Source organism: Barbus barbus (genome assembly GCF_936440315.1).
Source record: "Barbus barbus genome assembly, chromosome: 46".
Lineage (NCBI taxonomy): Eukaryota > Metazoa > Chordata > Actinopteri > Cypriniformes > Cyprinidae > Barbus > Barbus barbus.
The window spans coordinates 610,001-636,592 of record NC_136724.1 but is presented as its reverse complement, the minus strand read 5'-3'; the positions used below and the strand labels follow the sequence as shown (position 1 = coordinate 636,592).

Sequence of the window (26,592 nt, the reverse complement as noted above, 5' to 3'; positions counted from 1 at the left end):
CAAGCAAACCCACTTCATATCACATAATGCAATCAAAGAAAATGGAAGGACTCTTTGAAGTCAATATGATTTTTTGAAGTAAATATGAATCCTCTCATCATCTACTCACCCTCATGTCGTTCCAAACCCGTATGACTTTCTTCTGTGGAACATGAAATAAATATTTTTACATTTTAATAAGGATGTCATTGTTTTGTTATTTGGGATTATATATTTATACATTCTTTATTAATAAAACTAAAAGAAAAGTTGTATTTATGATGCTGAGCTCCCTGCTGTCACAGAAACCTGAAACTGCACAGAAAGAGAAAGAGCGTGATCTGACAGAGTCATCTGATCTCATTAAAGTCTGTGTGCAGCGTGGAATCATGGGTTGTCTAGAAAACACAGGCTTTGATGAGCGATCGCCGTGTTCTAGGTCAGTTACTAAAAGCGGTGGTCTCCTCGTTCTGTGCGTCAGAACAATCTAAAGAGAGCAATCGCCGGGCTCAGACCCAGACGAACTTACTCAACTTCTGTGGGACTTTCAATGACTTCAGGAAAACAGAATTTCATCAACATACAGATGCTCCTCAGAATTTCACTGGTGCTTCTTATTTGATCTGTGTAATGCAGTTTAAACAGTATTACACTGAATGACCTTGATCTTTTGAAACAGGTTAATGTAATGCAACTCAAAACTGAATTCCCAGACCTAATTACTGAAACTAGCTGCAAAAACAACTGGTCTAAAGCATGCCGTGACACAGGGTGTGTCCCATTACTCATACTTGTGGTCTCTGCGCTTGACCATTTGTCTTCTTGCATGATGTATTTCCTGTATTTAGTGTTCAATAGTGCGTGAAGACCACAAGTGTGGAAACACTTACAACATAGTGTTGAAAAAAGTTTTTTAAAAGCTTTATTTATACACTTTGTACATTTAATTCTTTAAAGTGATAAGTTGACTTAACGGGTTTCCTCAATTCTTTTAAGTCAACTTATCACTTTTTACAGTCTATGAATGACAATGTAATTGTGGTGCTTTTAATTAATAAACATTTCACAAATTACACATACTTATCTCTGTACCTTAGTGTGCATTAAGGACTCATCTCAAGGGGCCAAGACCTCTAGTGTGTGGTTATCGGGACAAGCCCATTAAGACACCATACTGAATTCAACACGTATGAAAACAAGCGAGGGTTTCACAACTCACAGAACTGTTTTATTGAGTTTGTATCTACTGAAAGTGTTTCGTCAGCTGAACAGTCGGTATATTATTAAACTACAGTACAATCCAGTGAATATCTTATGTCCCTCACAGCCTCATATAAACTCCTGTCAGAAATTAAACACATTACTCTGGCCAACATCTATTAGCCAAGTTACAAACAAAGGAGGAAGAAAATGTTCACTTTAAACCACTGAACACACGATTGCTTTAAAACAACACTTCAATAAACAAAGTGAAGTAACTTACATGCTAGACGCAATATTCCAAGTTACTCTGTCTAGTTTGTCAATAAAAAGAGTTCCAAACAAAGCCCAAACAGAGCCGAAGCTGTCCCTGGTGTTTTGTTCCTGAAGGAATCTGTGTTTTGAACGAATCGATTGCGTGAATGATTCAAATGACTCACTCATAAACTCACTTGTGATGAAGGACTCGCTGAAATCCCCACAAAAATACACAGACACACCATAAAAACGAACAAACACAAGACAGGAGAGAGAAGAGAACAGTTCACCGACTGCGGTTATATCAGCTTTATTGTTTGGTGCACTAAAACTTTCAAAGCAGACCAAAACCTCTTGTGGATACGTGATATATAACTGGAACATATCATGTGTGCCTTTATTTAAAGAAATATTGTTAAAAGAGATGGATGAATTTGTAAATGACTTTGTCTCATTTTAATTAGTAATATATAATGTCTGACAATTTGACACACACACACACACATTTCTATGCTTTACTTACCTTCTAATATACTGATTTACTGCTCAACAAACATTTCTGATTATTATCAATGTTGAACACAGTTGTGCTGCTCAATATTTTTGTGGAAACTGTGATGCATTTTATTTTTCAGGATTCACAGATGAATAGAAAGTTCAAAATAATAGCATTTATTTGAAATAGAAATCTTTTTGTAACATTATAAATGTCTTTACTGACACTTTTGGTCCATTTAATACATAATGAATAAAAATGATACTGGCTCCACGATTCTGAATGATAGTGTACCTAGTGTATCGAGAAACTGTCCAACAACAGAGTCGACTAGAGCATTCTGATGAAATCCTTCGGCAATATGATCACATTTATTATTAGCATATAAAAATATACATGGGAAGTGTTACACACAGAGACAGAGAGGCGCGCCCCATCATGCCACACAGCTGCCAAAGCCAGATAATACTGTGAGGATCAGGCATCAACACAACACTGCACACATTCAGTCAAAACACGGCAGGCCTGTCAATCATGCAGGCACATTGGGACTTATCATCTCAAAATAGAACATCTCTTTTCAACATAATAAAGGTTTGTTTTAGCAATACTTCATATTAAAAAAAAAAAATCTATACACATACATTTATATATATTACCACTTCACGGATGAGCAGTACGATTGTCGTATTTGTTTACATGGCTGGGTTCCTCGTTTTTGTAATTTTTAAAAACTGATTGACATTAGAATAACAATAAAATATTTTAAACAATATATCATACTTAAAAAAAAAACAGGCTGTTTTTACAAAGGTACAAAAGTGTTGGAAAGCAGCGATCTGTCCGTCTCACAAGACCACAGCTCCCTTTCCTTCAGGAAGTCCTTAATACTGAGAGAACAGTCTGGAGATTGATTGTGCTGGTCGGTGGAGGTCAGAGGTCAGAGGTCAGCGGGCGGCTGTCAGAGACAGGAGGAGAGAGGAGAGGAGGACACCGAGGGAGAAGGAGAGTGGGTCGAGTGCGGCTGAGCTGATGGTGGACAGCTTGACCTCGGAGTGGAGGAAGGCAGACAGAGGCACGTGGGACACCAGCGTTGGGCTGGCCGAGTTGATGAGCGAGTCGATCTTCTCTGCCTCTTTACTGCAGGCTTCAATCTGCACAGGAGAACACAACACATGCTTCAGCTCCGCCACAAATAGGCCATTCCGTCCTTGCAGACCGCTTTAATATTTTTAGGCAAATTTGAAGAACATCTGGAGCGTATGATGCAACCGCAGGAAAGAGTCCTCCACACGCTCCCGTCTACATTCACAGTTAGTCTGGGAACACAGACGCTCAGACCACTACTGAGTGCGTTCAGGACACTGGCTATCATTAAAAACTGCTTTAGAGGAAGATAGAGATATAAACAATTCTACAATGTTAATTAATATGAGTGAATCATCTAGACAACACTACTGTATTAAACCTGCTCTGCATGCTTTCACTAGGGTTGTGTGATACATTTTTACTGTTTAGAATATTGGTCAAATTATTTATAAAACGTATATATTTATGACATTTATTGTTATAGGTTCTTATTAAATATGTAACTGTTATGCATTAAATATTAGTATGCTTTTTCAGCTATTTTACATTTAGATGACCTCAGTCAACATTCACTTAAACTATAAAACACTAATAATTTAATAATGCTGTTAAATGTAAATCTCATTCATTCAAAATTAATCTCTATTTTTCATATTGTGACTTATATTGTTGTGACTGATTTTAGTTTAAATTTTAACTTCGTTATCAACTTAATATATGATGAAGTTATTAAAACAATTAAAAATGTTAATTAACTATTAATTTACTAAGACAAAATAAATCAGCCATTTACTGCCTGTGAGCCATAATCTTCATCGTATTTTTAGTTTTGAATTAAAAATAAATTTAACTTTCGTATTAACTTAATTTATAATTAAATTACTACAATAATTAAGCCGTAAATTAATTTTAAATTTATTTTGAAAAAATACTATAGAATCAGTCATAATCTTCATTGTATTTTAAGATTTGAATTTTTAAAAATAATTAAAACTTTTATAATACAGTAATATACTATTAAATTAATAAATTCTGAATTTATTCTGACAAAACACTAAAAATCCGCCCTTTAAGGGTTATCGACCACACCATGAAAATAACATCCCTACTTTTCACATTTATAGTAAATACAGCAAGTTCAGATGGAGATGAGTTATTTTATGTTTATTAATATCAGTGGATATTCCTGGATATTGATTGGTTTACATAGAAGCTAACTATGAACCTCTGTTAGCACAAGCTCTCATACAGCATCACTTCACTGAAGTGTGATTGATAATTACTACGCTGTATTGTTCTGATTGAGAATTACTACGCTGTATTGTTCTGATTGATAATTACTACGCTGTATTGTTCTGATTGAGAATTACTACGCTGTATTGTTCTGATTGAGAGTTACTACGCTGTATTGTTCTGTACTGTATGTTTTATGGAGACACACCTGCAGAGGCGTGGGCTGCTGATCGACCGGTACGATGAGGACGATGAGCTCAGAGTCGATGCTCAGATAACCGAAGATGTCACACTGAGGAACAGAGATGTGCAGCCGCAAGATCTTCAGGATGTCATGGACCGTCACCGGCTGATTCCGGTTCAGCTGGAACACACACACACACACACACAGTATGAATGCTGCCTCACACAAAATGCTTTCATCTCACAGCACATATACACCTTTCCTCAACAAGCTGCGTAATTTAAAGCGTCGTTCACTTGTTCAAATCATTAACTCTTTTTTTTGCAATATTGTATTCATTAGTACAGCATCAGCAAACGTTCTTGAGCATAACTGCTGCATTTATGAAATGCAACATCTGTGACATTAGACTTTATTAAATGTTTTTAAAGGCAGGCCAGACCTCATATAGAAACATTCACTGTTAATAGTTCATTAAAGCACACACTAATCTGCTCAGAGATCTGGAGTGGCTGATGTAAAGCATGCTGTTCAGGAGAAACATGATCATATGGGAATAGTCAGCTGGTGCATTAATGCTATTAAATGATCCACACTGTCTCCTGCTGGCTGCCTGATCTCAGTACACTTAAACATGACCAGCTCTCAGCTCTGTGCGATGCAGAATGAGAAGATGAAACATTTACGTTAGCGAAGCTGTTCATCTGTGCTTTATTCCAGAGGATCTGCAGCATTCCCGCACACACCGGACAGCAGGCACCTGCACACATTCACAGCAGTTTCTCTCAACTCGTTTACACAAATGATATCCCTCATAGATATCCCTGAAAATAAAATACATCCTCCTCTTAATAGTTCATTCTGAGTGCTTCTCAACCAGCGGGCCGCAGGGTGACTCAAAGTATTTCAATTATTAACATTTTAAAATAATCTAACCCAAATACTAAAATTCAAAACAAAAACAAAACAAAACATAAAATCGAGATATAAACTGAAAATCCAATGCTGCCTAATATCAAAGCTCCAAGTTTTTGTTAATAAAAATGTTTAAGAACAAGCATCTTTGTCTTAAGCACAACAGTAATTCTGGAAATATCTTATTATACAGGAGGGTCTTCAGATATTGTGTTGGACAACAGAAGGCCTTTGACGCAAACAGTTTGACGAGTGAAGTGTGTGGTGGGAAACTGTAATTGCAACTTTTTATCTAACTATTAAGATTATTTCTTCAGATATGAACTCAAAACTGAGAGATATAAACAGAACTGAGATATAAACGCAGAACTGCAGATTTAAACTCAGAATTGTGAGATCTAGACTGAGTCTCCTCATGTATGTTTCTCTGGGCAGTGTGTGTGTGTGTGTGTGTGTGTGTGAGTGAGTGTGTGCGTGCATGCGTGTGTGTGTGTTAGTGTGTGTGTGTGTGTGTGCGTGCATGCGTGTGTGTATGTATGTGTGTGTGTGTGTGTGTATGTGTGTGTGTGTGTGTGTGAGTGAGTGAGTGAGTGAGTGCGTGCATGCGTGTTAGTGTGTGTGAGCGTGAGTGTGAGAGAGAGAGAGAGTGTGTGTGGCTGCTCTCACCAGGCGGCGTGACAGGGTTGCAGGCACGGCTGGAGAGCGGAGGGCAGGGAACAGCGTTGCAGCCTGAATCCGAGGTGAACTCTGACACGACACCGACTGCATGACAGCGACCCTGATAGTCCACAGCCACACGGTCTGAGAACGCTTCACACACTGTACTGTAGGTCTCCCCGTTATGACCACACACCTCTCTGGGCTTCCTGCAGGCGTCCTGAGCACACACACACACACACCTACATCAGAAATCATACTCATATACAAATTACACCAAAAATCCCAGCAATTACAATCAGCATGTCAATCAGAGTGATCTGAGCTGTGTTGTGTTGTCTGTTGTACCTGACAGTGTCCCATGTAGGCCAGGCTCTTGCTCCGCTGGAACAGCAGACACAGGTTGGCGTGTTCCATGTTGTCTGTGTCACAGACTGGATCCAGCTGGTTCTGGTCACAGCCGGCCGGACGGGAAACACACTCATACTGAGGGCAGGGATATTCTGACAGCTCCGTCAAACACACCTGACGCCTGGGGACACACCTGTCAACACATCACACACCACTGACCGTCAAACATCACAAACTAGAGCTTTACTGCCATTTACACACACACACACGCACACACACAATTTGTGAATTTGTCTTTGGTGACAGGAGCTTCCAGACAGTACAGACATACAGAAACCAAGCAATAAAATGGAATATAAAACCATAATAATATATGTATATAAAAAATGACAAATGCAATATAATAATCAAAATACAATATATAACAATAATTAAATATATGAATGTAAATAATAAAATAATGATGAATAATAATGTGAATATAATACAAATCATATAAACATAACAAAATAAATAAATATAATACAATAAAGTAACACAAATAGTATGGTGTACTGGTGGTGGTAGAGGAGAGACCCCCACATGATTTTAAAGCGCTTTGGGTGTACGGCAATACACAATAAAAAGCGCTATATAAATGCATCATTCATTCATTCATTCATTCATTCAAATATACAAAGAAATATACAATAGACAAGCATATGACAGTTTTTTACAATCACTTTGCTACTATTTTCAGAACCTTGATGTCATTTTTCACAACTCTAGACACAAAACTCATAACCAATGATCAAAATGCACATTTTTCAAAACTCTAACCCTTTTCTCAATTGCTTGGATACAATACACATAAAACTTAGATAATTTGTTCATTCAACAGAAATCACCTGTTCAATATGACACAACTTAACATCAAAGTACTACTATTTCAAAAGGCAATTCACACATTACATTTCAAATGAGTGTCTATTCATTTCCTTACAATGATCTAACTATCAATTGATACAACTGCTCAAAATGATAAGTAACTGTTGCATTACTCTTAATGCATAGTTGTATGGAAACAGACAAACAATCTTCCATGTTTAAATCATGAAAGTTTCAAGATACTGTAACGAGATGGCCTGGGGGAAGAAGCTCCTCCTAAGTCTCTCAGTTTTTGCCATCAGGCTACGGAAGCGCTTACCAGATGGAAGCAAAGTGAATAGATGGTTACCAGGGTGATTTGAGTCCTTGATGATTTTGACAGCTCTATTTTTGCAGCGTTTGAGGTAGATGTCCTGCAGAGAGGGGAGAGCAGACCCTGAGATGCAGTCAGCTAAGCGCACAACTCTCTGTAGTGCTTTGCAGTCCTGATTGGAGCTGTTTCCATACCACACTGAGATGCACTGAGTCAATACACTTTCTATGGTCCCTGAATAGAAAGTTTTCAGGATTGCTGGTGAGACCCTGAATTTCCTCAGCTGTCGTAGATGGTACAGTCTTTGCCTGGCTTTCTTAACCTGTGTTTGGATGTGTGTAGTCCAAGTCAGGTTCTCGGAGATGTTTACACCGAGGTACTTGAAGCTACTCACCCTCTCCACAGGGGTCCCACTGATCATAAGAGGAGTGTAGGGCTGCTGCTGTCTCTTCCTAAAGTCCATGATCAGCTCTTTAGTTTTGCTCACATTCAGAGAGAGACAGTTGTCCTGGCACCATGATGTGAGTCTCTCTACCTCGTCCAAGTATGCGGTCTCATCGTTGTTGGAGATGAGGCCCAGAACCACAGTATCATCAGCGAATTTGATAATAGATGTGGAGCTGTGAGAGGACACGCAGTCATGCGTGTAGAGAGAGTAGAGCAGGGGACTCAGGACACAGCCCTGTGGGGCTCCTATGTTCAGAGTGATGGAGTTTGAGGTGAACTGGCCAACTTTCACCACTTGAGGTCTGCCGGTGAGGAAGTCTTGAATCCAGTCACAGAGTGAGGAGTTTAGGCCGAGGTCTGTGAGTTTAGAAGCCAGCTTGATGGGGACTATAGTGTTGAAAGTTGAGCTATAGTCAATGAATAGCAGCCTTACATAATTCCCATTGTTGCTGTCCAAGTGTGTGAGGGAAGAGTGGAGGACGTGAGAGATGGCATCGTCCGTAGATCTGTTTGGGCGATAGGCAAACTGAAGAGGGTCCAGAGTATCAGGGATGGAGGAGAAGATGTGGCTCTTTACAAGTCTCTCAAAAACCTTCATGACTATAGATGTGAGGGCAACTGGGCGATAGTCATTCAGGCAAGAGGGTTTATTGTTCTTAGGCACAGAGATTATTATGGAATTTTTAAATGAGGTGAGAACCACGGAGGTAGCAAGGGACTCATTAAAGATAAATGTGAACAAACCAGCGAGCTGATCGGTGCAGGACCTCAGAACACGGCCGGTTATCCCATCAGGTCCGGCTGCTTTCCTGACGTTCACTATCTTTAGAGCCCTCCGAACCTCATCCTCCGACACGGTGATTACAGGATCATCGCTGCTCTTCCTGCTGCTTGCTGACGCGCTGGACGGCAGAGCGCCGCCGCTGTTGCAATCGAAGCGGCCGAAGAAGGTGTTTAACTTGTTGGCCAGCAACGGATGGTCCTCAGTCCCTGCCACATGCGTCGAGAGTCAGTTAGCTGAAAATGAGACTCAATTCTCTCTCTGTAATGGTGTTTAGCGGCTCTTACTGCACAACGGAGAGCATAGCACGATGCTTTGTACTTGCTCATATTCCCGGTCAGAAGAGCCTCATTGTAAGCAGCAGTGCGTTTGTTAACCGTAGCACGGATTGTTCTGTCCACCCACGGTTTCTGATTAGAGAATGTCCTTATCGTTATTGTTTCTGTAGCTTGCTCGGTTAGCGTGTTTACAAAGCTTAATGCTACATCCGTGAACTCGCTGACGTCAGAAGAACTCGCCCGGAACATGTCCCAGTCGACGTCATCAAGAGCCGCCTGCAGCATAGCCTCTGAGTGGGAGGACCAGCGCGTCACTACTCTCTGCACCGGAGGATCCTGAACGAGCCTTTGTTTGTATTCCGGTGTGAGGAAAATGGCGGCATGATCCGATTTACCAAAAGCCGGAAGTGAGCGGGCTTTGTAGGCATTCTTGAACTGAGTTCGGCATGACCCGTCTGAGGTTGGCTTTGTTAAAGTCTCCCGCGATGATAAAGGCAGCGTCAGGATGTATGTTAGTGTAGCCGCTGAGCATATCGTGAAGTTTAGACAAAGCCAAGCCAGTGTCCGCCTGTGGTGGAATGTACGCAGTGACAATGATCGATGAAAACTCCCGGGGCAGATAAAATGGGCGGCAAGTAATGGAAAGATGTTCCAGATGAGGCGAGCAGGAATGCGACAGAATGGAGATATTCCTGGGATCACACCATTTCTTGTTAATCATGAAACACACCTCCACCCCTGGATTTACCGGCCTCTGCTGTTCTGTCCGTCCGAAAAACAGAGAAGTTATCACGTGGCATAACAGCAGTGTCCGGGATCAAGGACGAAAGCCACGTTTCTGACAAACAAAGGATGTTACAGTCCCTTATGTCCCGTTGGAAACTAATCCTGGCTCTAAGATCGTCCATCTTATTCTCCAAGGATTGGACATTTGTGAGCAGAATACTCGGAAGGGGAGGACTGTGAGCCCTTTTCCTGAGTCTATCTCGTTTCCCGCGGTGTTTCTTGATCCTTCGCCGCGGGGGGTTATTGTTCATCTCTGTGTTCCGAAGAATCTCCAGAGGCCATGCTGGATTCCTGGATAAAGTGTCCTGAAACAGGTTGGTGTAGCGGTTTCCAATGTCCAAAAGTGTTTCTTTGTTATAGGTGATCAGTGCCGACGTGAGATGTGTAAAAAGAGAAAGTAAAAGTAAGTAAAAAAGTAGATAAAAACACAATCTTAGCGGAGCGACCTGGACGGCGTCCGAACAAAGCGGCGCCATCTTGGCTCTTAAATCCATGTGTATCCTTGGATCCATGTGTTAAATTAGTCATGAATTTGTCCAGGAGCGCCGTTCTTGAGTCCAGCCTACAGAGGCCAGCAGTTTACATTATGTTAAAACAATTAATGTATTAATGTGTACACGATTAACATGTATTTTCTCTGAAATCTCTGAGCGTCTCTCCTCTGCTTCAGTGCACCGGCGGTATCATGAAAGCACCTCGGTCAGATGTTTAACATCAAGGCTTTGCCATTTTATCATCTTGTTTACAAAGGAACAAACATTTCCTTTGAAACGCGGGCCAAGGAGATGTTGTTACGCAACACGCCTTACATAAGACAGATGCTGAAAGGCTCTCGTTCACTCAGAGATCCTCCGCTGACGTCATTGTGCTGCTAATTTAATCAAAAGTCCTTCAGTGACATCTGAACAAACACACACACACATGTTGGTTTTTGTGGTTTATGGGGACTCTCCATAGGCGTAATGGTTTTTATACTGAACAAACTGTGTGTGCTATTGCCCTACACCAACCCTACACCTAAACTTAGCCCTCACAGGAGACTTTGTGCATTTTTAGATTTTCAAAAAAACACTATTTAGTATGTTTTTTAAGCCTTTTGAATTACGGGGACATAGGCAGTGTCCTCATAAACCACCTTCATATTGTAATACCTCTGTCATACCCATGTCATTATACAAATTTGTGTCCTCATAAACCACATAAACATGCACACACACACACACACACACACACACTCACACACACAAACACACACACACACACTCACACACACACACAGAAGACACTTGGATGAGTGTTAATCTTTAATAATTAATAATAATAATAACATTTAGCAATTAATTATTTCTTCTTATATATTGCATTTTATAGTTTTACAAAATTTTTAAAACTAAATATTTGAAACTTTTATCAGATTTACATTTAGTCATTCGGCAGACGCTTTTATCCAAAGCGACTTACAATTGGGGAATACAAAAAGCGATTAATCTTGAAGAGGCAGTCAGACAGAGGAAGTGCTCGTAACACCAAGTCTCAGTCATACACATTTATCACTGCAGTAATTTCAGAATATTAAACATTATTATTATTCATTATTTTTAATGGTTGATATGGTTTTAACAGAATTTTTAATAACTATTATATTAAAACATTATTACTTCTCATGTTTTTGTATTCATTCTCATTAAATGCGATATTATTAATTATTATTTATTAAACATTGGTGTATTTTATCTTATTGCTTATTTATAATAATTCAGCATTTTGGAGAAACGCTTTATGTCAAACATATTTCTTTCCAGATATTAATAATTAATAAATAATAAAAAATATTTCTTACATATATATTATTATAATGTATTTAAAAATATGGTGTCATATTGTGTATATTAATTCATTTATATTCATATGGCAAGTTTGAAAAATAGTCGATTTCAACAATTATAATTACAGTTATTAATAATTGATAATATTTTTAATTTATAATAGTCAAGTCACCATTATTTATATAGCGCTTTTAATGATGCAGAGTGTGTCAAAGCTGCTTTACAGTATTAAACGGGGAAATAGTGTGCTGTTCTCCTCTGGCCAGACAAACCAGCAGCTTAATTCTAGGCTGCAATAAAGTCAGATTATATTATTAATAATCCATTGACAAAAAAATAATAATATTCATATTATTTCTATCTATTAAATTCCACTATTATCAATTATTATTTATCAAAGATCTGTGTGTTTTGTCATATCGTCCCTTTCTCTTCTTGTACTCGTTGTAATGCTCAGCTTCTATGTTGCTTTAATAATTGCATATTGGTTTGATGAATCACACAAATCAATTCTATCAATTCTAAAATCAAACTATGCGCTGATGTCGATGGACACCGTTTCCACCACTATTCACATGTGCTGAATGTCTGGGGTTAGATGTGATGTAAGATCAGAGGAACAAGGACAAGGACAAGGAAACTGTGTGACACCTGAACAAACAATCAGAGACAGAGCAGCCCTGGACACACTCCTCCAGACAGACTGAGCACACGGCTTCACTCTTAAACACGTGTTTGCTGGTGTGTGAGTGTGTGTGCTGGTGTGTGTGTGTGTGTGTGTGTGTGTGTGAGTTTGTGTGCTGGTGTGTGTGTGTGAGTGTGTGAGTGAGTGAGTGAGTGTGTTGGTGTGTGTGTGAATGAGTGAGTGTGTGTGTGAATGTGTGTGTGTGTGTGTGTGTGTGTGTGAGTGAGTGAGTGTGTGTGCTGGTGAGTGAGTAAGTGAGTGAGTGAGAGTGAGTGTGCTGGTGAGTGAGTAAGTGAGTGAGTGAGATAGAGAGAGTGAGTGTGTGTGTGTGTGTGTGTGTGTTAGTGAGTGAGTGAGTGAGTGAGTGTGTGTGTGTGTGTGCTGGTGAGTGAGTAAGTGAGTGAGTGACTGAGTGAGTGAGAGAGAGCGAGAGAGTGTGTGTGTGTGTGTGTGTGTGTGTGAGTGAGTGAGTGTGTGTGCTGGTGAGTGAGTGAGTAAGTGAGTGAGTGAGAGAGTGAGTGTGCTGGTGAGTGAGTAAGTGAGTGAGTGAGTGAGTGAGTGAGATAGAGTGAGTGTGTGTGTGTGTGTGTGTGTGTGTGTTAGTGAGTGAGTGAGTGAGTGAGTGTGTGTGCTGGTGAGTGAGTGAGTGAGTGAGTGAGTGAGTGAGAGAGAGCGAGAGAGTGAGTGTGTGTGTGTGTGTGTGTGTGTGTGTGAGTGTGTGAGTGAGTGAGTGAGTGTGTGTGCTGGTGAGTGAGTAAGTGAGTGAGTGAGTGAGAGAGAGAGTGAGTGTGTGTGTGTGTGTGTGTGTTTGTCTGTGTGTGTGTGTGTGTGTGTGAGTGTGAAAATGTGTGTGTGAGTGTGAAAATGTGTGTGTGTGTGTGTGTGTGTCTGTGTGTGTGTGAGTGTGAATGTGTGTGTGTGTGTGTGTGTGTGCTGGTGTGTATGAACGCACCTCTGGTTCCTCTGGCAGGGGTTCGGGGAGCAAGGGTCGATGCTCCTGCAGGATCCGAACACAAACTGGTTGTCCTTGAAGCCGACACAGCGTGCAACACAAGCGCTGGGATATGTGCGTCCATTGCGAGCGCAAACCGGCACAAAGTGATCGGCGCAGCCACAGGGAAGCCCTGAGAGAGAAACCACACCAAACACAAGCATTCACAACAATCCAACTGATTTACAAATTACTGTTTTACTCATTTAAAAAGGTCTTGAAAAACGTCTCAGGTTACGCATGTAACCACAGACCGCGGGCAGGGTGGCCACTCATGACCGCACCCCAACCGGTGAGGGACGCGTCCGTCGCTAGTGTTAGTGTCGGGGAGAATCCCCTGGTCTTGAGCCACCACTGTAAGGGTCTCATGTACAGCAGGCCAATAGGTATCACGTTGGATGCAGCTGCCATCAGACCCAGCAGTCTCTGAAACTGCTTGACAGTGAGTGACTGGCCCTCTTTCACTCTCTTGACTGCTGTGAGGATCGACTCGATACGAGCAGGGGACAAACGTGCCTGAATCGTGGTCGAATCCCACACCACGCCCAGATAAGTTGTCCTCTGTAATGGAGAAAGCACACTTTTCTTGGTGTTTAATCTGAACCCCAGGTCTTTCATGTGGGCGAGAACGACATCTCAATGTCGAGCCGCCGTCTGCTCTGATTGAGCTAGAATCAACCAATGGTCGATATAATTCAGTATGCGGATGCCCTGAAGCCACAACGGGGCCAGTGCCGCATCCATACACTTCGTGAAAGTCCGGGGTGAGAGTGCTAGGCCAAAAGGAAGAACTCAATATTGGTAAGCTTCGCCCCTGAAAGCAAACCTCAGGAACTTCCTGTGACTGGGAAGGATGGAGACATGGAAGTATGCGTTCTTTAGATCTTTTGTGACAAACCAGTCCTCGGACCTGATTTGAGACACGACATGTTTGATAGTGAGCATCTTGAACTTCAGTCGCATGACTGAGCGGTTCAGCTGACGCAGATCTAGAATGGGACGCAACCCTCCATCCTTCTTTGGAACTATGAAGTACCGGCTGTAAAAACCGGACTGCGCTTCGTGAGGAGGGACCACCTCAATGGCCTCCTTCCTCAGTAAAGTCTCGACTTCTTGTTCCATCACCAGAGCCTGCTCGGGGCCGACCTGGGTCAGAATGACCCCGTTGAACCGCGGCGGCGGAGCGCCTAACTGAATACGATAGCCTTTCTCTACCGTATGCAGGACTCAACGAGATACAATTGGCAGTAGTTTCCACGCTACCAAATAATCTACTAAGGAAATCAGTCTCTCGAAACTGACCTCTGGTGTAAGAGGAGCGGCTACAGGGGGCGACCAATCTAACTGCTGCAGAGACCTCCGAAGAGGTGGCGAGTTTTTCAGCTCCGCTACGTCTCCGGGCGGAAAGAACTGAAAGTAATACTCGCTGGGGACGGCTGCACCCTGGAACAGCGGCAGGGTTGGCAGACCGATCCCCTGAGGGCACTGAGGTGAGACGGGCATTGTGTAATGCGGTGGGCACCGCTCCACCCCAGTAGGGGTCGCCCTCAGAAGTCCTGGACCACTTACATCAGGACTTCTTCGCCGAGGACCTTTTAGCCTAAATGACAGCCCGCAGATCCATTTTAGACTTGGACTTAGACTGCGGGGCGGGCGCACGAGAGGCGATGCTCTGTTTTTGTGTGTCCTGATACGAGGAGCTGGTATGCGGGAGGGGGCTGCTCCCGCCGAGCAGCCCCCAGAGTTCGAGAGCGGAGAGGGAGGAACCGCTGGAACGCCGCCGCTTGTGTACGAGCCTCCTGGTACCTGTCGACGACTGCATTGACAGCGTTGCCGAACAGGCCAGAAGGCGCAAGCGGGGTGTCCATGAGGCAGACGGAAAGGCATATCGGAAAGGGTCAGCCACAGATGCCTCTCCGCTGCCACCATAGCTGCCATGGAGCGCCCAATGGCACGGGCGGTCTCCTTGGTGGTGCGGAGGGCTAAATCAGTGGTCCTCCTGAGTTCAGAAATATCTTCAGATTTAAACTCCTCGCCCTCATCTAACTCCTTCAGCAGTTCGGCTTGGTACGCCTGTAACACAGACATTGTGTGCAGACACGCACCAGCCTGACCTGCTGCCGCATACCCTTTGCTCACCAATGCAGATGTAGTTCGTAGCGGTTTGGAGCCTTCAGAGACGATGCAACACCTGGCGACAGATAGCTCGCGAACGTCCGTTCGACTCGTGGTACCATAGTAATCAGACGCAGGAGAGGCGGGAAGAGAACGGTTTAGCCCACGATCTCGACACCTCGGTGTGGAGATCAGGGAAAAGCGGTAGGCTCCAGTGTGGAGGTGGTGGCCTCATACGCAGAAAGCGCTCTAATCTGCTCCTCTGAGGCTCAGATGTTTTCTCAGTGGGCCAGTCAATGTCTAGCTTGGCCACCGCACGAGTAACCACCTCCAACAGCTCCTCATACTGGGGCGATTGAGGTGGCGAATCCTCATCGACGCTCACCAGCTCAACCTCCTCGGAAGAAGAGAGACGAAGCGTCGAGCCCTCACCTCGGGGGGAAGAAACCGCAGAACGGGCTTCCGAACCCAGGGAGAGGGCACCAGATCTGGCAGGCGAAAAAGAAGATGGGGACTCGCCCGTCTCCATTCCCTCTGCCAGATCAGCCTGCGAGCCCCATGAGTGCAGCCGCCGCTCTGCCTCGGCAGCCGCGGGGGCAGCACTGTGGGGAGCACTCGCAAAGGCTCCCTTCTCGAAGAGAGCCCTCTGGGAGCGAAGCGTGCGTAGCGGAAGTCACTCACAGTGTGAGAGCCGACTCTGCATGCCTCGAGAGCCGACTCCACATGCCTCGCACCCAGGCAGACCATGCACAAACTGAGTGTATCCCCGCTCATGATGTAACGAGAGCAGGGAGGAACACACAGCTTGAACATATCAACCAAAAATATAAATAAATAAATAAATAAAATGAAAAAATGGTAATTGCAACTTTTTATCTCACAATTCATACTTTTTTCAGAACTGCAAAAGTCAGAATCACAGGAAGTGAACATGGAATTGTGAGGAAAGAGTTTTTCTTCAAAACTGTCACAATTACCAAAAAAGTCACAATTACCTAAAAAGTAGTATGGCAGGATATAAAATCCAATTCTTTCAATTCTGAGTTTATATTTCATATTTTTTTTGACTCAACCATAGAATAAAAAATAAAAATTGCACCTTTTTATCTCACATTTTTTCAGAACTGCAAAGGTGCTGCAAAAATGCTGACTTTGTTTTGTTTTTTTAATTGCAAGCAAAAACTTAGAATTGTGAGATAAATAGTCACAATTACCTAAAAAGTCAAAATTGCAAGATATAAACTCAGAATTCTGACTTTTCTCATGTATTTTTGAGGTTATATCTTGAAATTCTGAATTTATATCTTACAATTCTGACTTTTTCTTGCAGTTCTGTGTTTATATCTTGCAATTCTGTTATAAAAAGTTGCAATTACCTAAAAGTCAGAACTGTGAGATGAAAGTCAGGATGAGATGATTGAGATGCACAGACCTGTGAAGAGCCGTCTGTCCTCGTCTGAGCCATCGGACCGCAGACACTGACGAGACGAGCAGATGCTTTCCCCGGCGAAGCAGGAGCAGGGATGACAGTCGACCCGGAACGACACACCGTGACCTGCTCGAGAACATGAGACCATCACCAACAAAACACTCACTCCTGCTGCTGCTCTTCTGCCTCCAAGACGCTTCGAGAAACCTCCTGAGAAACTCTGCTCAAGTGCACCGAGGACAAAAGCTGCTTTAAACACAAAGCATGCTCACAACAAATGTTGATTTAGTTTAGTTCATAAAAGTTAACTGATAAAGAAAATCTATTTATGACATTATTTTTGTCAGCTTCCTCATTTTACAGCATTTTTACACAAGTGCCTAAATCTTTTAACAGTTCTGTAGCTTTGCAGGAGGTTTCTTGAAGCGTCTTGGAGACACAGTTCTTCTGGATTTAGTCTCAGTTTGTTCTGTTTCTTCATGTCATTCCAGACAGACTGATGATGATCAGATCAGTGTGGAGCACAGAGATGTATATCTCCAAATAAGTTATACAGGTAAGAATACAGCATACTATACGTTTAGTCTCCATAAGAACAGATCTCTGAGATCAGTTCATCTCTCCAGGCGGCGCTGCTTGACATGACTATAAAACACAGCACATCTGTCTCCAATGAGCTCAAGATGGCGAGCGCTTTAGAAGCAGAGTAAAAATAAACATGAAAGAAAAAGCAATAAACTCATTCAGGTTCAAACCGACAGGCATACAAACGAGCTGTTTACAAAAACACATACTTATAAAAACTAGAGGAAAAAAAAGAAAATCTTTTCACTAATGATATGCATTCATTCTAATTTTTTTCTATATATTGATATATTTCCTGTTCGATTGTGTTGTTTAAAACATACTGGAAACCATTCTAAACATCCATCCACTGAGAATACAGATTGTTATTAATGCATCATTTCACCAATAGATGGCAGCGTCCACTTAAAGCCAAATGACCAGTCCTGGACCGGGACATTACAAAAACAACAATAGGCTCAAGAAATTTCTCAAGATATTAACTAGATTTGATGCCTTTCTTGCTGAGATTTAGCTTATTGTTAAATCCCTTAAACTCATTGAGTTTCTTAAGGCTTATGATGATATTTTCCTTACTGATTGAGGTGTTGTTTTTTGTTTTTCCCCCTTTCCTTTATGTTATTGAATTTCAATGTAGTGCTGTTTGTTGTTGTTGTTGCTGTTTCTTGTCTTGTTGTTGCTTTTTTGCAATAAAAAAAAAAAACATCCATTGGCTCATTTTTATTTATTTTTTTGCATTATTTGTCTTGCTAGTGATAATAGTTCATTAGATAAAGACAAACAAATGCAGGTGTCAAATGCACTGCAAAAAATGCTTTTCTTACATAGATGTTTTTAAGCAAAAATAATCTTGTTTTCTGTTTGACATAAGATTATTTTTCTTACCCCATTGGCAGATTATTTTGCTTGTTTCCAGCAAAAACTCAAGAATTTTTAGATATTTTGGCTGGAAACAAGACAAAAAAATCTAAGTAAGAGAAGCTTTTTTGCAGTGTGTTCCACATAGTTACTATGTGAAATACACATCATTCACGCAGCATGTGCTGAAGAAGAGTTGCTTTTCATTAATGTGAGAGCGAAGCGGCATGCAGATATAAGCTCTTACTCTTGCGCTGTCCTCCCATGAGGCAGGTCTTGCTGGTGTCGAAGCAGGGCATGTCAGCGCAGTTCTCCAGACGACCGCTCTGACCGCAAGTGCACACCTCGAAACAGCCCACCTGACCGTTCCTGGTGGGCACCTGGATCCGGCCGTCCACCGGCACCAGGAACTCCGACGCTTCTCCCAGCTTGCAGCCTTAGAGACAACAACACAATCCTAATGCACTTCCCTGTCATTCTCTGTCATTCAGAAAAGCATTTTGGCTCATTATTTGATTGAAATATCAATAAGATGTTTTAAAACCAAAACACAGCAAAACAAAACAAAATCAAAACATAAACAAATTTAAATTAAACAAGCAAAACTGCTTTTTTCCCTGAGGTGTTAATTGGACTCAATGAATTAAACATGCAATAAGGTAAACTAATGTGACAATAAAATAATATATTACAACCTAAAATGTTTAGCGTTGCATTCTAATTCAAATAATTAAGTCACCTCAATGTCTAAATGTGGCCGTATTGTCCTGAATGAACTGCTCTTTAAGTAAGCGGTAAGCAGCACTGTTATTCCACTCTGAACACACCCTCCTAATAAATGCACGTTTGATCACACTGTCAGCTCATAAGTGAAGATGTTAAGGTGTGTTCACCAGGAACGCAGAAGTAGGGCAGGCAGTCGTGTCCGGGGTGGCAGCCCTTTCTGTTGACTTCACACAGGTGATTGCTGGGACAGGGGTTGGGGTTGCAGGGGTGGATGACTTCTTCAATGGTGTTCTCAAAGGGACTGGGAGCTGTGGGAAGCATAAGGACATCAGTGAATATATCAGACCCAGATCTGAGCGGTGCGGACGAGCGCTCACTCACTGAGGTATCTGTGGAGAGGGATGCAGCGCTCCGGGTCGTCTGTAGGAGACAGCAGGTCACATATGCGCTCGGGCGTCTGTCCCTCCAGAAAGCGCTTGCGATCGCCGCACTGCGTCAGGATATCCACACAGTCCGACCTGAGGAGACACTGCAGCGCTTAAATTCATGTGCAATCATCACAATCCTCTGATTCTAACCTAACTTAAAATGCAATTTCAGTCTGAAGGTAGTGTTCACTTGATGCTCATGTATTGTTGTTTCTATGTAATAAACTGGTGCCTTTATATTATTGTACTGATTGTTTGATGGTAAAGTTGTGTAAATGTTACGATAAGGTTGCTATAATGTTCCTCTAATGCCAATGTATTGTCGATTTCAATGTAAAGTAAACCTGAGGATTATGTAGCATTTGGACCAATCAGACACACAATTTTGCATTTGATGTAACACATCAATTAGTTATTAGATTAACAAATAGTCACAGACCCCCCACCCAATACACATACTGGTGCTGGTATGTCTGTCAATGACTCCAGGCCCCCGGTTCCATGGCAACCGATCTAATAACACTTGTTTTATTGCTCAAAAGAATGCGGGCAGAGAAACTCACTTCATTTTCCCTTAGGAAAGACCTTATGCCATAAAAATGGACTCTTCTCTAATTCATTCATAGAAAAACCTTTCTTTGAATGAAGACACATATCTTCAGGTCATAGTGTATATTATTACTGTTCTTGTAAATGTTTTTGTGTATTGTATCCTGTTTTATGCATGCTTATGATGGAACACTAGTTAATATTACCTCATGTATATCATGTTTGGTCTCTATCAATTCGTCTTCAGATGATCTAACTGAGAGTGTATATTATATGTCGATACCTATGCAACATATAAGTGTTCTAAGAATCTTTAATAGCTTGTATATCAACATCCAATCCGTGCATATGCAAATTACCATGCATGGAGACAAAGAGCCGTAAACTTTCCCTCCAAAAGTTCAAGTCACCATAGGCTCTTTGACTCCCAGAGGTGTGCCCTCTATAGCAGATAAAGCTCTCACGTAAGGGACGCCCCGGCAGTCTGTGGTGTTCTTCGATTCTGAGAAGATGAGGATGTGAGCAAGAACTCTTCTGCACCTTTTAAGTTTTGCGCCAGGCCTTGCGGCCTTGACTTTCCATTCAACCAAAGCTCCTCGGACCTCAGCACATCTTTTTCTTAGCTCTTTTTCACTTTCTGCCTGGGAAGAACATCTCTACCTCAGAACATCTTTGGAATTCATCACTCTTCAACCCGGAAGAACGTGATCGGGAGTCCAAAACCATGAAACCATTAAGACTTTCATCGGAGACTGCATTCCAGACACTCATCACAACCACGCAATGCAAGTATAACATTTAACTAAACGAAACAGAGGTTCAGTATAAGTTATAGACCCCGTTATGAACGGCGCTGATGGCTTTACTGGTGGTTAAATGACTTTCTCCATAACTGCATTCACTGGTTTTCCTGATGGCTTCATCCATCAACTCTCATTAGCCTTTCCCATGTATGAGTGATTGTATGTTTGTTTGTTTGTTAGACTAGTCTGCATTAGTGTTTAGTTAATAAAAGTTGTGTGCACAAATTACATGAGTTTCTGATTTTGCCTTTCAAATTAAATGTCTCTTTACGATTTTGACCCTCGCTACATACTCTAATGTATTAATACTTAGAAAGGTATTTTCTGTGGCCAAGGAAATTATGTTTGCAGCATACACTCACATAGATATTTGATGATTCACATTAGGCATATATATATATGTAAACAATAATTTAATACTAATAAATAAACTTAAAATATCCAATCTAAAATGACTACACTGTAAAAGTGATAAGTTGACTTAACTTAAAAAAATTGAGGAAACCCCTTGCCTTAAAATGATCAAGTAAATAATAATTAAAAAAATGAAGTTAAGTGAATTGTCAGGTATCAGCTACCACGAGGAAGAAGAATTAAAAAACCTAATTGCTTATGGAATAAATTATAATTGTAACCCATTTTTTAAACATTTGGGAACACAATATTGTCGACCTTATGGTAACAATTCAAAAGTATAAGATAAAGGATAAAAATATATTAATTAATTAATTAAAATATTAATGGTAATTATGACTTTTTATCTAACAATTTAGCCTTTTCTGTTGCAATTTTGAGATATAAACTCAGATATGAACTCAGAATTGTAAAAAATAAAGTCTGAATAATGATAAAGTCTGAATTGGAAGATATAAAATTGAGATTGCAAGAAAAAAAATCAGAAATGTAAGATTAAAAGTCACAATTCTCAGAATTCTGAGGGGAAAAAACATCAGGAACTGTGTTATCTAAACTAGATATGAAAAATGTCCAAATTATGAGACAAAAAGTTGCAATTCACTTTTCTATCTTTTTATCCGTGATGGATAAAGGCTTCCATAGTTATCTGCTATTCTGACAGTGTTAATAAATTCTCTCCATATTAATGCAATTTTGTGCCAGTGTTCATGAAATGTTTGTTTATATGAAATTCTAAAACATCAAGACTTGTTTTAAACTATTCCAGAATTTGAACTCTTAACAATATTATTCATATTCATCATGTGACACTTCATATCTCATGCTTGTGATACTTTGTAATGACAAATGTGACGAGGGGCTTAATAGCATCGTAATCCATCAGCCGCCAGCTGTGTGACTCTACACAAATATTCTGGATCCGGCGGCCGAAGGCAGAAATGATCATGAGTTATGTTGCTGTAGAGATGTGTGGAGGAACAGAGCTGCCAGCAGTGACACTAATGTGATCTGTGGCTCAGACGGACAGGATAAAAGCCTGTTTCCTGTTTCCTGTTTCCTGTTTAGCACACAGATCGCTGCTCCTCACCACTGTCCACATGCAGCGTCTCAGGAGACGTCTGAGGTCCTGCTTGTTATTTCTCATTCCCTCACACTGATAGAAACATCTGTAGTTTTGTTTAGCAGCACACTGTAACACTGCTGCGCCAGACGATACATCTGTGTGCCATCAGCCCAATATCATCAACAATAACCCAAACACAGAGAACAAAAGAACACACAACTAAACATTCTGAAAGATTGTTATTTTTGATTATTTTTATTTCAGTTCTAATTTTAGTTATTTTAGTACATTGATTTAAACTAAATGAAAATGAGAAATGTTGCCTTGGAAACTAGATTTTTATATTTTATTTCAGTTAATGTTTATTTTAAGTAAGAAAATATATACTAAGTAGTAAAAGTACTACATATATATATTTAATGACTTTTGTCAGTTTCTTGAGAGGCATCATAAATGTACTACAATAACTCACCTTATACATCAATAATAAACTAACTTTATTTTTTTTAACTTTATTATACGACTCTGTTAGCTCAGGAAGGCAGAAGAATGCATCTGTGAAAGCCGTTACCGGAACCGGACACTTGTTTTAAAGCAGTTCTAGGCTGTATCCGAAATCGCCCCCTATACCCTCAGTCACTATTCCCTACATTAGTCCACTCATACAGTTCACTTGAAGGAGTGCATGAAAACGAGTGAGTGAATTCAGACACTGAGTGCACCGGAAGAACTGCCACTTTTGCAGAGTTTGCTTGCTGTTTAATAATCATTTGAAACGGGCCGCTCCAGCAGCAACTGAAGGATTTATCTTGAACTCTGTCACGGAAATTATGTATAAACCCTAATAATCCATTTACAATTCATTTGTACCTGTGTTGTATTATACGCTGTATTACGCCGTGGAGGAGTGCTTCTAAAATCAATGAATGGATGATTCTGCTGCGGGCGCCATATTCTGGTGAGATGCGGGAATTGTCTCTGCGCGCGACTCTCGCAGTGCATTCTGGGTCATCTCTAGCCGTTGAGTGTACATCGATTGTACACTCGTTTTTGCGGTGCATTGTGGGATTGAATGAGTGCACTCGAGAACATCCACTATGGTTTCGAACACTACTTAAAATGTCTGTCCCCTCCAATAGTGCACTAATTGAGGGTATAGGGGGCGATTTCGGATACAGCCCTGGTTTCTCATCATGTGCTTTCCTCTCTGCTGGAACAGGACTGATGCATGCTGGGTCACAGCCGGCCATTACTCAGCATCACAGCTCTTTATTCGGATCATTCCTCAGCGTTCTCCTGCATGAGGACGTCTAATCCTCACCAGAGACACGTCTATCAGCGCACTGCACAGCACTATTTCTGATAAAACACCAGACGATTGACTAGAATCTGTTTCTCAATGCTGTCAGTATTTTGATATGATTTGCTCTCTGAATAACCATAATGTGTGCAGAAAATTCAATGCAACACTGAAACGCCCAACTAGGGTTGTAACGATATACCGGTATGACGGTCTATCACGGTTTGAACATACACGGTTATCATACCGTAAACATCATTGAAAAAAAAAAAATATATATATATAATAATCTCACATATCTCACGCATATGCAATTTATTTCGGCTGCTTCACTCTGCTGAAATAACAGAGACAGAGATTGTAACATGGGATTTACAGAATAACCTTAACGAGGTTGTCAATTAAAACACACAATCTGATGGATGGATAAATCAAAAGTAGATATGAGTGGCACCGTTATATCTACTACATAATAAAGTATGCATGCATGACACTAATGGTGTTCTCAGCATCTATATAAACATCAGCAGAGCTGCTCTGAGAGAAAACCAGCTTTATTTGAGAAAAACCATCAAATACACTAAACTCAAAGATCTGCTACAACCCCTCAAAATAAAAGTTCCATTTAACTTGAAGTCCTGACAGAAATAAATTAGCATTGTACAATGTACTTAAAAGTTATGACAACAATAATAATATTCTTTATAATAATTAATTTAAACATTATTTTTAAGGAATATCATGCTTGTCCATGTTTTAACTTAGAATACCTCTGTTGTGCAGCACTTTGCCAAATATAAGTGTTAAATTTTCATTTGATAACATTTTAAAACATTAATTAAAATATTAAAGTGTGATATAGATATACATAAGGCTTATGGCTTTATTTTGTCATTGTTTTTGTTTTTTTCCTCTGAAGGGAGGCTTACTTTCATTAAAATGATTTCAAGTTTGTTGCAATAAAGGATTTGTTCACTCAAATAACTTGTTCTTCTTCTTTTAAGAGTCATTGTTACTGATAAGAATTATTGTTTAATATATACCGTGAAACCGTGATATTTTCTGAGACGATCATCATACCGTGAAAATCTCATACCGTTACAACCCTATGCCCAACAGATAGTTCTGTTTCAGAAGATCTGCGCTAAAGCAACATGCAGGGTTAAAACTCAAAGCCATCATACAACAACCTGCAATTACATTCTCACTGTATTACAGGAATCTGAAGACTGTGACTGAACACACACACACCAGAGCAGCGGCATCAACTCTCAACAGCTTGCTGCTGGACTAAACATGTGGATTATGAGACTTTTATACGCAAACAAAACATCTTTTGGTCTAGTGCATGAAAATAACATGTGGATGCCAAGAACAGGCCTGGATATATTCTAATTCATGGGGGGGTTATAATAATAATAACATTGACAAATTATTAAACATTAGGAGTTATTGTAAAATGTATTGTAAAAAGTAGATTTTTCCCAAAGTGTCATTACTATAACACAGAGAGTCATTCTAATAATTATATTATAACTACATATACATATATAAATACATACATACACACAAACACACATATATATATGTGTGTGTGTGTGTGTTTGTGTACTTATATTTCTTTATTTCTTTATATTGTTACCCTCTCTGTGAAGTCCAGGCTCAAGTCTCAAAATCTCATTATGAGATAACAAGCATCAAAGTTTGATTTCAACCATTAATTTCACTACAATTTAAATCTTTGACATGGCCTTAGTCAATATTAAAGATATAAAGTTTACATTTTCACAGAACATTCTTTATCCTATGAAGGATGATTTTACAAACCCGATTCCAAAAAAGTTGGGACACTGTACAAATTACGAATAAAAAAGGAATGCAATAATTTACAAATCTCATAAACTTATATTTTATTCACAATAGAATATAGATAACATATCAAATGTTGAAAGTGAGACATTTTGAAATGTCATGCCAAATATTGGCTCATTTTGGATTTCATGAGAGCTACACATTCCAAAAAAGTTGGGACAGGTAGCAATAAGAGGCCGGAAAAGTTAAATGTACATAAAAGGAACAGCTGGAGGACCAATTTGCAACTTATTAGGCCAATTGGCAACATGATTGGGTATAAAAAGAGCCTCTCAGAGTGGCAGTGTCTCTCAGAAGTCAAGATGGCAAGAGGATCACCAATTCCCCCAATGCTGCGGCGAAAAATAGTGGAGCAATATCAGAAAGGAGTTTCTCAGAGAAAAATTGCAAAGAGTTTGTAGTTATCATCATCTACAGTGCATAATATCATCCAAAGATTCAGAGAATCTGGAACAATCTCTGTGCGTAAGGGTCAAGGCCGGAAAACCATACTGGATGCCCTTGATCTTCAGGCCCTTAGACGGCACTGCATCACATACAGGAATGCTACTGTAATGGAAATCACAACATGGGCTCAGGAATACTTCCAGAAAACATTGTCCTGAACACAATCCACCGTGCCATTCGCCGTTGCCGGCTAAAACTCTATAGGTTAAAAAAGAAGCCATATCTAAACATGTTCCAAAAGCGCAGGCGTTTTCTCTGGGCCAAGGCTTATTTAAAATGGATTGTGGCAAAGTGGAAAACTGTTCTGTGGTCAGACGAATCAAAATTTGAAGTTCTTTTTGGAAAATTGGGACGCCATGTCATCCGGACTAAAGAGGACAAGGACAACCCAAGTTGTTATCAGCGCTCAGTTCAGAAGCCTGCATCTCTGATGGTATGGGGTTGCATGAGTGCGTGTGGCATGGGCAGATTACACATCTGGAAAGGCACCATCAATGCTGAAAGGTATATCCAAGTTCTAGAACAACATATGCTCCCATCCAGACGTTGTTTCTTTCAGGGAAGACCTTGCATTTTCCAACATGACAATGCCAGACCACATACTGCATCAATTACAACATCATGGCTGCGTAGAAGGAGGATCCGGGTACTGAAATGGCCAGCC

The 26,592-nt window shown here is 40.7% G+C and overlaps 1 protein-coding gene across 1 annotated transcript in view; it reads right to left on the bottom strand.

The window, feature by feature from the left end:
- Window positions 1-2,088: 2,088 nt before the first annotated feature.
- reck (reversion-inducing-cysteine-rich protein with kazal motifs) overlaps window positions 2,089-26,592 on the bottom strand; it is a 64,109-nt gene continuing 39,605 nt past the window's right edge. The window contains exons 12-21 of the mRNA XM_079409758.1: window positions 19,431-19,567; window positions 19,217-19,357; window positions 18,571-18,759; window positions 16,884-17,006; window positions 13,298-13,469; window positions 6,360-6,555; window positions 6,021-6,231; window positions 5,126-5,199; window positions 4,464-4,619; window positions 2,089-3,087 (exon numbers count right to left, since the gene is read on the bottom strand). Of these exons, the coding sequence (XP_079265884.1) occupies window positions 2,881-3,087; window positions 4,464-4,619; window positions 5,126-5,199; window positions 6,021-6,231; window positions 6,360-6,555; window positions 13,298-13,469; window positions 16,884-17,006; window positions 18,571-18,759; window positions 19,217-19,357; window positions 19,431-19,567 (1,606 nt within the window). The 3' untranslated portion in view covers window positions 2,089-2,880. The remainder of the gene's footprint in view (window positions 3,088-4,463; window positions 4,620-5,125; window positions 5,200-6,020; window positions 6,232-6,359; window positions 6,556-13,297; window positions 13,470-16,883; window positions 17,007-18,570; window positions 18,760-19,216; window positions 19,358-19,430; window positions 19,568-26,592) is intronic.